This window comes from Lipotes vexillifer, unplaced genomic scaffold (assembly GCF_000442215.2).
Source record: "Lipotes vexillifer unplaced genomic scaffold, Lipotes_vexillifer_v1.1 scaffold298, whole genome shotgun sequence".
NCBI lineage: Eukaryota > Metazoa > Chordata > Mammalia > Artiodactyla > Lipotidae > Lipotes > Lipotes vexillifer.
In genome coordinates, this window is record NW_006793272.1 from 1,009,046 (window position 1) to 1,025,988 (window position 16,943).

Genomic DNA, 16,943 nt, shown 5'->3' on the forward strand with positions numbered 1-16,943 from the left:
GTTGGCAAATCTGAGCTGTTTGAACTGAGCATAATCCTTCCTGTGAAAAAATGTCTAAATGCTACTAGCTACAGTTTAGCTGCTCGCCAAACCACACGATGTTTCTCTCTGTGTCTTGTGTGATGCCCAGCATGTTGCAAAAGTGCAATAAATGTGACATCATAAGAGTACCCTTTGCAACAAGGCTGAGTGATATATGGCCACGGTGGTACCATTTACCACCAAAAGGAAAATCTTTCTTGAGGCATGCTGTGTGGTTTTGTTCATGCTGCTCAAGGAGTACCAAGTGTCCAGAGCCTGGAAATTCTTGAAACATTCTGAAGCACATCAGCAGACCTCTGGTGCCACTTGGCCATTTCTCTTCTGACCTGAAAATGACAAGGCGTCAACTTTAGTGAAGTCTAGGGAAAGGATGGGAGGACAAAAAGATAAGAGCATTTTTGACCTCTCTGTGACATTTGCCTCATAGCCATATTCATCTTGAAATACATTTCTCGTGGTTTCCATGATGTCATAGAGCCAGTTCCTCTACTTTAAGCATATTTCTTGAGGATCCCTGGTTCCTCTTCCAGCCCCAAAATGTTGGTGTTCCCCCGAGGTCTTTCCTCCTCTCTCATTCTATACTCTTCCTGGGCAATTGCACCTACTCGCATGCTGATGGCCTCCAAATTAATATTTTCAGCCCACGTGTCCTGCTCTCCACTGAACCATTCCATAATGCCAAATACACATGTTAGAACTGCTACTACGTTTATATTTGTCTTAATTTTGCTTTCTCTATTGAGAGGAATAGATACAGCTAGGGAGAGATTTTTTTCCCACCACATGTGAATTGATGTTTCCTTCAGCTTTTTATTATTTGCTATGTAATAAAGGCAGGGTGCTTAGATATTTGTTTTGCTTCCTACTAGATATTCCTAGTTTAATTTTTGCCGAGATATCCATTGTGTCACTGTGTTTGTTCTCTCTTCTTTGTATATGGACTTATACAAAAGTTACATATGCGAGGACCGTTTGCAGATATTCAGTCTTTGTAGAATGTTTATGTTTGTTGGTAGAGCCTTTATAAAAATTTATACAAATTTTCTGTAAAACTGATAAGGGCTGTCCTATTGGCCAAAACCAGAATAACGTGTTATTATTCTCTCGGGAATATGATTATTACTGGTGGTCCAGTGGCTGCTCATTTAAAGGGCCTCCCGCATAATCATATTTGTTATCAGCATACCAACTTCATTAGCTTTTTTTATTAATCACCATTCTAAGCTAGTTGTTTACTCTCGTTTCCAAAAAGAACAGAAACCGAGGCACAGTTCTGTCTGGAATCCTGAACAAAAACTAAAGGCTACACTAGGGATGTAATGTACAGCATGGTGACTGTAGTTAATAATACTGTGTTGTATACTTGAAATTTGCTAAGAGAGTGGATCTTAAGTGTTTTCAACATATCAGAAAGCAAAACAAAGCAAAAACGTGATGGGTGTATTAATTAACGTGACTGTATTTCACGTTACACAATTGTATGTTAATTGGTATATGTACGCTATTTCACATTGTATACATATACCAAACCATTAATCACACTGTATACCTTAAATACGTACATTTTATATTTGTCAGTTATCCTTCAGTAAAGCTGGAAAAACCCCTAAAGGATAAAAAAAAAAAAAAAAAAAATCAGTCCTCCCACACTCCTCTGGGCCTCTTGGGATAGAAATATATTTCTACCCAGATTTCCATTTGGGGTGCTGAGACCAGTTAATCATACCAGGTCTAGCATCCCTGCCATCTTTGGCCAATGTCCAAAATAGAGACCCCTCTTGAAACCTCTCTTTTCCCGTCTTTCTATTCCCATACTGCCTGTGCTTCCTCTCCCGTGGCTCGTTTTCTGAGAGTTGTCTCTTTTCAAAATTATTCTCATGTTTCTACCCGGAGCGTCCCACTCCATGGGAAAAAAATTCCCCAAGTCGTCTTCAACCTGCTGTATCTGCTACACCGTCACCCGAATAATAGTTCTGAAATGCAAAGCTAATCATGCCGTTCCACTGTTCGAAATCTCTTGATCTAGACGGGAAGAGTCCAAACCCGAAAGAAAGGCATACGAGATCCTTCTTAATTTGATCTCCACTGGTCTTATTTTTCGCAGCCCTCTTCTTGGCTACGGTCACACCAAGTCACCTGTAGTTTCTCTAATACACTACATTGTCTCTGCTCTCCTCTTGGCCTCAGCACGTGTTGTTCCTTGTGCCTGAAACGTGACCTCCCCATGGTTTGGTTATTTGTTCTTCCTAATTCAGCTCCAGCGTACTTCCTCTGTGAAGCTTCCTTCTTCAGGCTTCTGGGAGCCCCTCTCTTGTCCTTCAGTAGCAACCTGTTGTCATCGTTGGCCTGAGTTGTCATGGCCAACGCCCATTATACTTTGTCTCCTTGAGGGTGGGGGCTGTAACTGGTTCATCTCTTGCCCTAGACCCTGGTGAGTTCCTCCTTACCCTTCATTCAATACCTTGCTCAAGTGTAATGCCCTCTGATGCCTCTGGGGAGTATTAGCTACCCTTCCTACACTGGCCTTCCAGAGCATCCCCTGGCTTCCTGGGCACATACTAGGCACCGTGTAAATGCTGAATGAAAGATTGAATTTATTTATGAAGACTTAGTGATTATCTGAAGATCACAGAACAATCCAGGAGTGGGGCTAGAATTAGCCATTCTTCTTTGGTTGGAGACAACTCTTTTGGGTTTATAAAAAGACCTAACCAGAAATCAACTCCAAAAATTAAAATTGCGGAGCAAGATGCAACTTAGTTCTTAAATGTAACATGAAAGGAAGCAGTTTCTTTTTCCAAGTGTTATGTTCTTAATACATTTCCCCAAAAGAAGTCTGTTCTGCCCATATATGACTTCCGTTCTGGAAAATGCTTTGTGTCACCCATACTGATCCCTTCCGTAGTTCACCAGAAGCCAGTGTTCTGGCTTTTGAAAGTCTCACACATGTTACCTTCTTCCAGAGGTTTAAGATCTGTTCTTTTTCTTACATAGCACCAGCATCACTTATTTCAGCAGAAACAGGGGCCTAAGGCTAAGAAATGTAATCTAGCGTGCTTGGAGTATTTGTTTGCTGGAATATACTGTTGAATAATGTATTACACCAACCTAGTGCTTTCCTACTCATCCTTCAATACCTTGCTGAAGTGCTATATCTCTGATCTCTTTGAGAACCTCGGTTACCTTTCTGCTGTGTCCCCCCAAAGCATTCTGTGCCCACCTGGGTGCATCCATTGTATTCCCTCTTGTATGTATGCCTGTCTACCATCCTGCTCATTTAACTGTGAGCTCTTTGAAGACAGGGACTGGTCTTCATTCACCTCTCTTTGTATACCCCCTGTACCTGACACAGTACCTGGCACATACGAATGTTGGTGGCATGGAGATGAAAGGCAGGACAGTGATGTTCTTTGGATCATCCGCATCAAACACTTTCCTTATATGGGGAGGTATGATTATTGGCACTGATTTCTCATCCAATAGGATAGCAGTCAGCGAAGGAGAGTCTTCCCTTCTTCTGAACTGCTGCAGTCCCTCTTTTTGTAGCACCCTTCAATTTGTAATACACATGCCCTTGTTCTGTAGTTATATTTTTATCTGTGTATTTAATATACATTTTATATACGGTATGCAGCCAGAGATGAAACCCACTGCTCAAGTCTGTAATGTCCCTCAGAGCTGGGCGTTTATTTATCTCTTTACTCGCAGCACCTTACCGTTAAAGGGGAGTAGGTCTCTGCTTTGGTCTTAGGATTCTTTGAAATGAAAGTCAGCCAACAATCTACAAGAAGAAGGCATGTAACTGGTTTCTTTTCCTATAAAAAGCAATGTTAGGCTGACCTAAGATCTCCTCTTTTCCTCTCTTTATACAGCTGTGTAACCTATAGACCCTCATAATTAAGCTGGCCAGAAGAGTACAGGGCATGTCTAAGAGACCTGCAGAAGGCCACCAAACGTGCTGGTGGTTGGCTGCCATGATTGTGAGTGCTGGGAATGTATTAGGCTCAATGTTTGTTTTTTTTTTTTTGCCACACTGCACGGCTCGTAGGATCTTAGTTCCCTGACCAGGGATTGAACCCCGGGCCCTCTGCAGTGAGAGCACAGAGTCTTAACCACTGGACCGCCAGGGAATTACCCTAGGCTCAATCTTAAAGGAGAACGAACACTCTGAGATGACCATTGCTTGATACAGAATTATAATGGAGTTATATATATTTATTATAAACACCCAACTTTCCTTCCCTTTTTCTTCCCCAAATGTTTGTCAAGATGTGTTCTAGGCCACAGTCCCGCCTCCACAGGAGTCATTGGGAACTCAGGCCTGCTGACTCGCGTTCCTTGCAACAAACCCTGCTTCTGCTGTATCTGCAATTTTCCTACCGGGCTATCATGTCCTTCCTTTGAAGTGAGGGCTGGGCCCTGTGCTCTCAGCCTGGAGGCTTCTCCGGGCTCCAGAAAGACTTAGGTACCTGGCAGCCTTCTCTTTGTGTGTGCGGGTGAGCGCTGGGGCAGCATAGCTGATCGAGTGCTGGAGGAGGGATCTGCTGCATGTCATGAGCCACATCTTACAGAAGTGGACAGTGGCAGCTGAGTAACGGGCAGCAAGGAGAATGAATCACTCGGTGGATCTGACAGCTCGTAAGTGAAAAACTTACCTGGTACAGGAAAGCCATAGGGAAGCCAGCATGCTCGATTGTGAGGTCATCCTTCGGGCTTTTGGTTTCTAGAGGAATTTCATTGGGTGGATTGCGATCTTTTCTTAGACCCATGGACAGTCTTTTTTTAAGACAAAAATAATCCTCTTTGGCGGCAGTAAGAGGTGGGGGTAGGAGATGGGGAATTCCTGCAACTAAGGCTATGGCCAGCTGGATGTTTATCCCCTACCATTTGTGAAGTGGGATAGATGGAAATTGGGCCTGGTCACGTCCCGTTCTTCCTTCAGCATTTGAGGGAAGCCCTTTGTTTTTAATAGATAGTATTTCCTCTTCCCTAACCATAGCCCCCAAATAAGATGCTGAGACACATGCTCAGCTCTTTTGTAAACTTCGGTGAAGGGACAAAAGCTTGAAGGAGAGTTGCTGCATTTTGCACCAGCTCAAATTCTTTGACCTCCAGTTCTGGCAGGATGTCTTATTTTTTGCGGGGAGGGGGTAGCATATGAGCTTTGCTAAAATGATCTAAATTCCTAGTTTAGAAATATGTAACGCTAAGATCTCAATTGACCCCATGTAACTCTTCTCTTCAAATATTCAATGGGCACCTTCCCTATAGAAGGCCGATTTGGGTGTAGAACATTGAGAATAGAGCAAGTTCCTAGGACGATAAGCCATAAGACGCATGTTTGAAAACAATGTCCAGACATCTCCCTGGTATACAAAAAGCCCTAGCAGCTTTGGGAATTGAACTTTTAGGCTTGAGTTTGAGGGAATTTGTGGCTCTTTTGCCGGAGTGGATCAGGGAAGGGTATAATTATCACCCATGCATAGTAACAGCGAGCAGCTAGAACCCCAGAGACTCGAGATGTTGGTTTACCATATCCTGTTCACTTGGGCTGCTAGTCTGCATCTAATTTTTTCCATCTGACTGCTTCCAAGGATACTACATTCTCTTTTGAGAACTAGGAAATGTTTTATTACTAGGCTTTGCCTCCCTTTTCTTTTTTCCACACGTTTATTTGAGGCATCTTTTATTTTCTTTAACGCTTACAAAAATTTCTACCCCTGTTCTTTATGCATCTTATTTTCTCTTCTTAGAAGCATCAGTGTTGGAAATGAAAAGCTGAAACCTGTGATAATGCATCAGTTTGCAAATATAAACACAGGTCAGGTGATTATTAGCATTCTTCTGGCATTAGCTCATGCAGCATACACAATACATTTAGAAGCTTAAGAAGTCATTCGAATAGGAACTATTTGCCCCCTATAATATATGCAGTATATGAGGTCTGGATGCTGGGGTATACCTATCGATTACCGTCTTTGCAACCTATTATTGAAATTTGCAACTATAATATGCTGGCTTATTGGATTTCATTACTGTGAAGTTCCTGCTACAAACAGTGGAAGTCACTCATAACAGAGAACAGGACTACAGCGGAACCGACCTCATTTGCTCGCGTGTGTGAGAGAGAGCATGAATGTATTCTGTGTGACCATGCCTTGTATGTGTGTCAGTAGTGAGCTATCTTTTGCAGGATCTAAGATTGAAATGAGGCGGCTGTAAAAAGAGCTAGTGCCTCCCTTACTTGTCCGGCTGCTTTTGCAAATCTGCCTAACAAGTAGCTCAGCAACTCCTGATCAAATGATCTTTGAAATGGCTTCCCTCCATTACACGCTGTAATGGTATCTCCCAGGCCAGGCTTTCTGAAACAGCACACCCCTGTCTCTGATAGCAGAGTTCCCTTGGTGAGTGCCCCAGAACAGACAAGCCCCAAAACAAGGCCATCTAAGAATTGGTCCTACCAGCCAACGAATCCTCTTGGAGTTCTGTCAGTAAATCTCCTAGCCTTGGGTCTTTGGATGAGACAAGCAGTTGAAATCGGTAAGTACCAGCCTGAAGTGGGTTGAAATGAAAAAGCTAGAACTGTCATATGAATATTCGGGGAGGATGAAAGTGCACATATGAAGAGAGAGAATGTGTGTGTGTTTGTGGGTTTACTTGGATCCATATTGTAATGGTGTCATGGGAGGGGAATTGAGGAGAGTTCGAGATTCTGGTCTCAGTTCTTTCAATTATTTTGTGACCCTGGGGAAGTCGCTTAACCTCTATGCCTTGTTAATTCCTCACATGGAAAATGGGGATGGTGCTCCCTTCTTCACATGTTGGTGTCCGGCTCAGATAAGAGCAAGAGCTCAAATAAGCTCCTGGACATTATGAAGTCATAAAGTAAAAAATGAGGTGTCGATAATCCGAGGGTAGCTGGCGTCTACCTGATGCCCAATTGCTTGGCAGTTAGACTAGTGCCAAAATTTCCAAACGCCTTCTTAGCTCAGACCTGCTTGAAGTAGGCATATAGGCTTATTCAACACCATGAAAAACTTACTCAGAGCTTCAGCAAAGGCATAGAACTTAAAGAGTTCCATTTCATTCCCTCACATGTGTATTTAATGCCTCCTGGGAACAAGGCACTGTACTAGGCAGTCTGAAAGCATTATAGTTACGACTGAGGGGTTCTTACCCTCAAGGAGCTTATGATCTAGTGAGGGGAATGACATGTTTCATGACTATGTGCAATTTGAGACAAGATGGTGGCAATGCTAAGTTGGGCCCATCTGGCTGACTACTGTTAGGGGTCGGGCTCTCGTCCACCTTGTCTGGGAATGGGAGTGTGGGTTTAGGGCTGCTGAGGGACCCAGACCTGGCTCATTCTCCTCCCTATAAAATGAGCCCGTTCTCTCTTCTTTGGCATCTTAGCATATCATGGGAAATAATGTCTGAAAAGTTGCTAGAAATCTTCAGATACAAGTCGCTGTAAAAACGTAAAGCAAGGTATAAACATTCTTTCAAATGATAACACATTGTCCCCTTTGTAGAAGGCTAGACGATTTTTTTCCTTTTTTCTTTTTTCTTTTTTTTTTTTTGGCAATTGAAAACAGTTCACTACATCTTCTTACACTGTCGGTCCTAAGTGTCTGGCTGGTTGGTTCGGTTGCTAAGAATGTGTCCAAGATAAAGTGGGTTTAGTATCAGCATAGGATAGTTAGCAAAGCATCATTTGTTTCCCCATCACAGTTTATCCCAGGAAGCTCAGCTAGCCATCTTGAAAATGTCTGCTTCTGTTTACAAGGAAGCCCAAGAAAGAGCCAGCAAGTAACTCTTGGATCCCTTTTCCCACCACCAAAGTATAATTCAGTGTATACATCATTCTTATAGTAAAAGCAGTAACCTCATCCTGAAATACGAAGAACAGTCCAGTGTTGACATCATTGTCTAAGGAGACATTGGCTGACTTTAAATCTATGTTTACTTAATACCTCCAAGTCTGGAAGCTGTCATTTAAAGTTCACTCTTTCTTGATCTGTAGAGCTAATTCTTGTTATAAAGATTTACCCAATTCTAGAAATTTGAAACGCTCTCATGTTCTGTTAATGTCTAAACATAGTGAGAGTTCGTTGACTTGTTTACTACATTTTTGAGATCCTAAAATCAGTCTTATTTCATGTGTGCTCTTGTCAGTTTAGCTGTCATCTCATCAGCTCTAGGTGTCTTGCAGCCAACCCTATTCTTTTTTTTTTTTTTTTTTTTTTTTTTTTTCGCTTAATTCCATTGTAGTCTGAGAACATATTATGTATGAATTACATTGAAGTTTTTGAAAGTGTGTTTTATGGCTTTGAAAGTGGTCTATTGTGATGACTATTCCAACTGAACTTGAGAAGACTGTGTACTCTGCCCTTAATGAATGGAGTATTCTATAAATATCAATTAAATTAAATTGGTTGACAGTGCTCTTTTTTTTTTTGTACGTGGGCCTCTCACTGTTGTGGCCTCTTCCTTTGCGGAGCAGAGGCTCCGGACGCGCAGGCTCAGCGGCCATGGCTCACCGGACTAGCCGCTCCGCGGCATGTGGGATCTTCCCAGACCGAGGCACGAACCCGCGTCCTCTGCATGGGCAGGCGGACTCCCAACCACTGCGCCACCAGGGAAGCCCGCCAGCACTATTCTTTATGTAGGTATCTCAGAAACATTAGGAAGTTCACCCTGGAAATTCCCCCTGGGCTACATCTCATTCCTGTGTTAGATCCTCTAGTTTGATATGACAGGGATATAAGCAATATTGATGTGCTCACCAGTTTATAGTAATGGCCTTGTGTGGTTGGTGGTTTGGGAGCTTTACCTCTGGGTTTATTAGGTCATGGCTGTGCATCTGCCGGCCTGGGCTCTTGTTTTTGAAAGGAGGCCATTATTAGTTTGCCTCTCATTGGGAAAATATGCAAATAAACAGTTATTTAGATTTTTGAAAGCAGACAGAATAATACAGACATATGGGTTGTCTCTGATGGCACCAGATCTGATGAAAATATTTAGTGCAGTTGCTAATGGCTTAATAGGTGATCTTCGCAAGTTGTAGGGCCAGTATTTCTGGAGTCTCACCCTTCACACACCTGGGTAGAGCATCTGTGGCAAATGGGCACAATTGGCATTTTTGACTGTATCCAGTTCAACACATATGCCATGATATGAATTTTGGCCACATTAGCTAGAGCATACTTGAGCACCTGTCTTTCCCCTTGACTCCTGGAACATGCAGGCTGGCGGCTTTCTTTTGTAACCTACTGAACATTCTCTGAGGGTTTAGTTTGTCACCACATTAAGAGAATGCATTTTGGAAGAATGAGAGAATAATGACAATTATTTATAATGCCTAATCATTTCATCTAAAGTTGCCATGCATCTTGATAAAAGTTTTCCTCTGAAGCACTTTGCAGCAAATCTCTGTGTCAAAAGGCAACTCAGTGAAGGGGTGTGTGTGTGTGTGTGTGTGTGTGTGTGTGTGTGTGTGTGTGTGTGTGTGTGTGTGTATGCACCTGTGTGTGCGTGCCTGCCCTTGCACTTGGGGGGTGAGAGTGGGGAGTAGAGAAGAGAGCGAGAGAAAAGGGAGATAAGGAGGGAAGGAAATAGAGAATTAATCTTTCTTAGTACTCTGAAAGAGGGGTGTTCTGGCTTCTTGGTTATCATGAGACAAGAGGCTCATTTCTTACTGCTGATGAATTTCAATTGTAATTACAGAGCATCGGTAAGCCACATTCAGTCCCAAGGGCTGGACAAAAAATACACTGTCCACAAAAGCCATTTGAATTCTCTCTGAAAAACCTAGTAGCCAAGTCTGAAAGCAATTTGTGAACAGATACAAACTGTTGCTGGTTGTCCATTCAGATTCCTCCTCAATGCTAAGAGCCACATTCTAAAAGTGAAATGAAATGGCCTGTGGCTGGATCCAGCGTGACCTGCACTTGCAAGTTTCTGCTGTGTTGCAGAAGCGAACGACAACAGTTAAACTTTAAAGATCAACAGTTTTTCGATTGGGTTCCCGGAGAATAATGGCACTTTTGTACAATTCTTGAAATAGAGCCTACAGCCGCCCCAAACAAAATAGTCTCTTTCAAGATCTTGGAAATAATGACCTCATAGGCAGATTGAACCAGCAGTCCATTAATAGTATCCTTTGTAGAAAGCTGTCTCAGGGGAGGGCCGTGGCTTAGTAAATCGGCATTGTTTACAAACATAACAGAATAGAATCCCCCTTTTTTTCCTACGTTTGTGGAATACTCGGAGACACCTCCCACTTGGGAAGCAAACACATTAACAGCAAGGCTTCCTTACAGGGCCCTACCCTTTCTCCATCGGTCACCTAAAAGTGTGCTTTGAAGCACTTGCTTTGAAGGAGAGTTACAGATAACAAGAGTCTCCAGCCCTATTCCTTTGTCACCAGCTCAGAATTATCTGGAATCGTGAGAAGATGAAGATTGGTTGTGCCTTGTAAAGAGTCATGAAGAACTGACATAATATCAGGATAATTTGAGCAAAACCAAATCTGAAATGTCTAGGTAAATGGAGTGATTATTTGCTTCATGTTCCTATTGTGGAAGTAGATAAAGATTCTTCAATTTCATCAACATCTCTGTAAAAGAGGTTTATTCCAGCCCCTCTTATAATCCGCTGATAAGCTGAATGGAATGAAACCACTTCCAGTTTGCTGGGCAGTAGAAAGGTGTGCCATCCAAGCTGGGTCCCTTGCAGAATGCCTGTGATATGGACCACAGCAAGTGTGTGGTATTCACATTCTGGGCAGGGATTTCTAGTCTACTATAGGAGAGTATAGTGTGAATTTTATATCCCAAGTAGCCCTTTTTTCCCGACCTGAAAAGAAACAGGGCATCTACCTTTTGAGTCTCTACCCAGAGAGAATATTTAGGAACAAAAAAGGCCACTGTTACCCACACCTAATTATCCAGAACAAAGGAGACTAGTGTTTTGGATTACGTAGGTGCACTAGGACCCTGACTGGCTCAGACTCCTACTTGCCTTATTGTGTAAGGTCAACTTCGTATATCATGTTAAAGAGGGTATGTATGTTTCTCTGACTTCTGTCATCGCAAGTTAACTAACACGTCCTCAGAAAATAGGTATCATCCAGAATGTGGTGGCTTTCTCTTCCTGAGACACATTTTTCACTATTTTCTAGGTATTACCTAGAATCCTCAGTTCTTTTGCAATAACCTTCAAACTTCATTATTTTTACCAACCTAGATTCTGTATATTGAGCTTTGGTTAATAATCACCACATATTCAGGCATTATTTTTGAACCCAGAAAAGTAAAACAGACAAAGCACACACAGAGAAAAAATTAGTGCTTTTGGGCTTCCCTGGTGGCGCAGTGGTTGAGAGTCCGCCTGCCGATTCAGGGGACACGGGTTCGTGCCCCGGTCCGGGAAGATCCCACATGCCGCGGAGCGGCTGGGCCCGTGAGCCATGGCCGCTGAGCCTGCGCGTCCGAAGCAACGGGATGGGCCACAGCAGTGAGAGGCCCGCGTACCGCACAAAATATATATATATATATATATATATATATATATATAGTGCTTTTATTCTGGTGGCAAATTCTTTTTAGTGACTAAATTAAAACCATGAACCCGTCTGATACAGAATACCACTGGTGAAGTCAGTCTTAAACTCACTCGTCTTCTGGAGAAAGAATGAATTTAGAAGGACCCAAATCAAATGTGAAAGGGAATGTAGACCCATTAGCACTGATTTCATATATTTACCAGCAGTATCTATGAATATAATTGATCCTTGACAGCACAGTTAGGTTTTCATTTTACCTTGTGCTATAGTTTCACCCGTATAGGAAAATATGAGACTTAATCAAGCTGGTGGTGACAAAACATTTACTACTGATATTTTCACTGTCATGATTCCTGAAACAAAAATACAGATTTGGTCTTAATTCATTAAGATAATGCAAGGCATGGCACTTAGGCAAAGGAAAAGAAAAGAGATCTCTTGTCCACACCAAGGTCAAACCAATCATTGTTAGTTGGCAGTCACCTGTGCGGATGGAGAAACTGTTACTTGATACTCAGCTATTTTTGAATATGTACAGGCTCTATATACTTGAGAAAATTTAAAACAGTAAAAATTTCCACATAACATAATGTAACTTAGAATTCATTACTGAAAGTAATAAACACATTGTAACCACTGAAGGGCTGAAAAGAGTTAAGGGAGATTATTTCTCATTGTAGCAGGTAATGAGGAGACTCCTGTTTTTGTTGTTGTTGTACTTAGGTTGGTTAATAGTAAATGTTATTGGAATAAAGTGATATGCCAAGTTGTGTATGGAGAGCTCATACACTCCTAAATTAGTGCCGGTTAATACTTGATGAAATTACAGAGAGTTTGCCCTTAGCAAGTCCACCCCAACTCTGCTGAAACTACCAGGTTTACTAGATTGTTTCTCAGTTCTTTCTCATAAAACAGTAGGGCGTTTTGTTAATCAGGTGCACACAGGTAAGAATCAGGCGCCAAAGGCATCCCAATGTCAAAGCAGCTAACAGATGATTGTTGTGGGCCATTAAGTATCAACAGCCAGGCCTGTGTCAATTCCAGACTCCAAGGAGGTTGTGCCACCTGACCACGATCATGAGGATAGAATTTTTAAAGAAGAAAGATTGGAAATTGTTCATTAAAAGACTGAGTGGACAGCAGAAAATATCGAGCGTCACTGGGGGAAAAGGAAGGGACCTTAGGTGTTTGTGTCTACATATTGAAAAGCCATTCATTATTGCCTTCGCTTTCCTCTTTGGGAAATTGCATCATTGGGTTTTAGGCAGGCAGCTCCCTTCCCTCTAGAAAAGAAACCCCTCAGAATGGTCAGTGCCAAACCTGAGATGACATGAGATGAATGCTTTTGTTTCTAAGATGTTGGACTCCCCATATTTACCAGGTTGTCTTTTAGAACTCCCTTAACTCCTGTTCTCTCCTCCTCTTCTTTAGGAGCTGTGCAATCAGTTGTAACTGAAAATGTCTGACGGTCTGGATAATGAAGAGAAACCCCCAGCTCCCCCACTGAGGATGAATAGTAACAACCGGGATTCTTCGGCACTCAACCACAGCTCCAAACCACTTCCCATGGCCCCTGAAGAGAAGAATAAGAAAGCCAGGCTTCGCTCTATCTTCCCAGGAGGAGGGGATAAAAGTAAAGTATCAGTGACCGGGCATTGAAAAGGGGCTAGTTTATTCTTTCATTGTCACTTTCTTTCTCAAGTAGTCATTTCTTGAGCATGGGCTGTTCAGGGCCTGCCTGACCTTTACATCTACACCTTCAGAGGTTGCATTTTGTCAGAGGATAATGTTTGATTGACTTACTGTGGCTTTACAGAAAATACACTTAGGCTGTGTTTGCCTTTCACATAGCCTTGAATTCATAGTGGTAAGCCAAGGGAAATCGTAGCAACAGTACTGTCTTAAATATATGAATAGTGACTTTCTTTCTGATAACTTAAAGGAGAATTTATAGTAAATCCCTTCCTAACTGCAAGTTGCCCTTATTGGGAATTTGAGTATAGGTGGATTTACTTCCGTATACCTTTTTGACAACCATGAAAATTTTGAATTGAGTATACGGAAGTCAGTCCAAGTGCCCCATTATTGTCTCTCTGACTATATCACAAGGTGGGAAGAAACTTCTGAGCTATTTGTTTCCTCTCCCATTCTTCTGCCAGTCATCCCCTACACAATCAGCCCTTTTTGCACCAAGTATCCCAACAATATACTATCATTTATCCTTGTGTTGTTCATAATACCAGTTGGTCCTTAAATGTCATACGCTGACACTTTGTAACATTGGGAGATATAAAATCTCTAGTAAGTAATTGTCGCGTTGCATTAATTAGCATAAAGCTTAAACATGGCTTCTATAAACGTGACTATTGCGGCGGAAGAGAGTAAAGCCAAGTACAAGGGCTCCGGCACCAGAGAGAGTTGCTAAAGGGTAAGAGGGGTGATGTCTCTTGAAGAGAAAAGGGACACTCTTGATCTTCTCAAAGGTAAAACAGATAGCTTTGTAGGTCGTTTATATGGTATTAAAGAATTCGTACCATAAGGAAAGCTGAAACTCTTATTAGGGCCAGTATCACCTCTTGTAGACCTGTGTCACTCAAGAGATGCTTTATCCCTCGTGACCCAAGGATGGGAAAGATGGAAATGATGTTAAACCTCTGGATTGAAGACAAGCAAAGGAATAAGAAAACACTTTCCATGCAAGGGACCTGCCATCATGCAAGAAGAATTTTCGAAGACATGTTTTCAGGCACCAAAGTGGGTCCCGAGAAAAAGTATTGCCAGGAGCAAGGGTTGAGAAATGTATGGTGCACCATGACCCAGAGACCAAGTCACCTGATCCTGCAGCTCCTGTGTTGTATCTGCCACCACTGTAGAAAGCGACTGAAGAGGGGGATTATGTGCCTGCACGAGTCTTTGCTGCTGTCGAGACCGCTGTGCTTTGGAAGCCCTTGAACAATCCCGTTTGCCCTTTTGAAGAACACGAGCCAGCTGATTCTGACATGAGGTCACAGCCAAAACAGAGAGGCTGATGTTTCTGTTTTGTGCTAATACTTCAGGTGACCTCATAGTGAAACCATTACCACTCTACAGAAAACTAGGCCCACGTCTTCTCAGAGGAAAATCCGAGCTAAGTTGCCAGTATACTGGCGTGCAAAGAGAAAAGCCTGGATGACTCCCTCTCTCCTTAGGAATTGTTTGAGCAGTGCTTCCTTGCGGAAGCTCGAGACTACTTACAAGAAAAAAAGTCTTGAATTCAAAGCCCCACTGATTCTTCACTGTCCTTTTGGTGCCGCAGAAGCATTTGCCAACGTGCATCCTGATGTTAAGGTTGTCTTCAGAACCAGTTGCTTGTTTCAGGTCCTGGAGCCCCTTAGGTCGGTGTCTGATCCAGCCATTCAGGAAGACTTAGGCCAAACTAATGTATAACTTTGTTGTTCAGAATCTCACAAAGTTTCCTCTGTCTGAAGATCCTAGTGCATGGGATTCCCACACCATCACCAATGCTGTATTCTTCATAAAATTGGCATTAGATAGTTTAACAGAGCCTGTCATTAATGTGATCTGGGAGAAGATTTGGCTAGAGATGGTGAAATATCTTTCAGTGATTTCTCCTGAAGACAAAAAGTCTTTGGATGAAACAGAACCTGTAGGTGAGGGTGAACATTTGGCACAGGAGCAGTCATTGGCTGAAGTTGAATCTGAACTGGTTGATGCTGATTCACGTGATGTGCTGGGCTGGAGGATGACTCAGGAAGCTCCTGGGACTGCAGAGGTGATTATCATAAGTGATGATAAAGATAATTAGGAAGCTATGGCACTGCAGGCAAATACAATTATAAGCAAGAGGAGAAAAAGTTTAAGAATAAGATTAAATCCTCCCCAAGAAAGTAATGGAAAAATGGGTACCTTTACATGTCAAATCGTACGTGTTCAAAGCTTGAGTGATTTGGCAGAATTCAGTAAAGAGGTGACATTACGCCCTCCAAAAGAAATCACATTGGACAGAAACCATCTTCGACAGAACTTAAATCATCAGATGGTGCCATTTAATACCATTGCTGGACAGCAGATAAACTACCATCGTACAAAGCTCGAATGATTTAATTGAACTCTATAAAGAGGTGGAGTCTTTCTACAACACCATGTTCGGAAGAAAGCAACCTCAGAGGAGCCTAAATCATTGAGTCGTGCCATTTAAGTATCCATGTCAGACAGCAGATAAGCTGCCTTCAGACAAACTTAAATGGTTTAACTTGAGCTCTATACAGAAGTGCTAAGCTGTCTTCAGAAAAGACTTGAGAAGACAGCATCTTCAGAAGAGCCAAAGTCATTAAGTCATGCCACTTAACTTCACTTGCTCGGTAGGGCTAAAGCCCCAAGTAAGTTGTCACAATCTCAGGACTGGACTTCGATGAAGACTCTGAGAGCACGAAGATCCATGATTTGGACTAACAGTCCACCTGTGTTCATTGCTTCACTGTCACCCCCATTTTCCACTGCCATAATGAGTGATACATCCTCATCACCTCTGGAAACCATCTCAAGATCTAAATGGAAACTCTACAGAGCCTATCACGTTTACTAATTTAAGCTCTGTAAACTCTCGGTATTCTTTTTATGTAATGTACTGTTATTGTTTTACTGTGCAAAAAAATATTTATGAGGGCGTTCAAAAGTTTACGTGACCTCAGTTCCCCTGCCCTTTATTTCACCTCCTAAAATTATAACTTCCTCAGCTGAACTCTCCTACCTAGGTGGGGGGGTCATTCAGGAACTTGATCTTCATAGGTAAGGAGGGGTTACGATTTCTGTGTTTCTACCTCTTGGTGATTACTTGGATTATACCACAGTCAGTCTTGAATGAATGGAAACAGCACTGGACTTGGGTTCTGGAGACCTGCTTTCAAGTCCAGCTCTGCCACTGACTATTGTGACTTTGTGCTAATCACTTAGTTTTTTTGATCCTCAGTTTCATCACCTGTTAAATGAAAATAATAAGACCTGGCCTCCCTAGCAAAATATTTTTGATAATCAAATGTAATTCTAAATGTCAGAGTGCTATTAAAAGTGAAATTAAAAAGTGCTAAATAATTGTGAGGTGTTATTACATCTGCATCATTCTGGAACTTACAAACAAACAACTAAAAAACTAGGTTTTAGAATTCTTTTTTCTTTTTTTTAAGTAACTTTGTCCCTAACTAGAATTTATATGTCAGCTACAGGAAATTTTGAAAAGAAAGTTAAGGGCTTCCCTGGTGGTGCAGTGGTTGAGGGTCCGCCCGCCGATGCAGGGGACACGGGTTCGTGCCCCGGTCCGGGAAGATCCCACATGCCG

General features: G+C 42.2%; 1 protein-coding gene across 5 annotated transcripts in view; it reads left to right on the forward strand.

Moving 5' to 3' along the window:
- PAK3 (p21 (RAC1) activated kinase 3) overlaps positions 1–16,943 on the forward strand; it is a 282,413-nt gene that overhangs the window by 178,518 nt on the left and 86,952 nt on the right. For all 5 annotated transcript variants that reach the window (XM_007466304.1, XM_007466305.1, XM_007466301.1 and 2 more), the window contains one exon: positions 13,040–13,241. In XM_007466304.1, coding sequence (XP_007466366.1) covers positions 13,067–13,241 — 175 coding nt within the window. In that variant the 5' untranslated portion in view covers positions 13,040–13,066. Of the gene's footprint in view, positions 1–13,039; positions 13,242–16,943 lie in introns of those variants that run through there.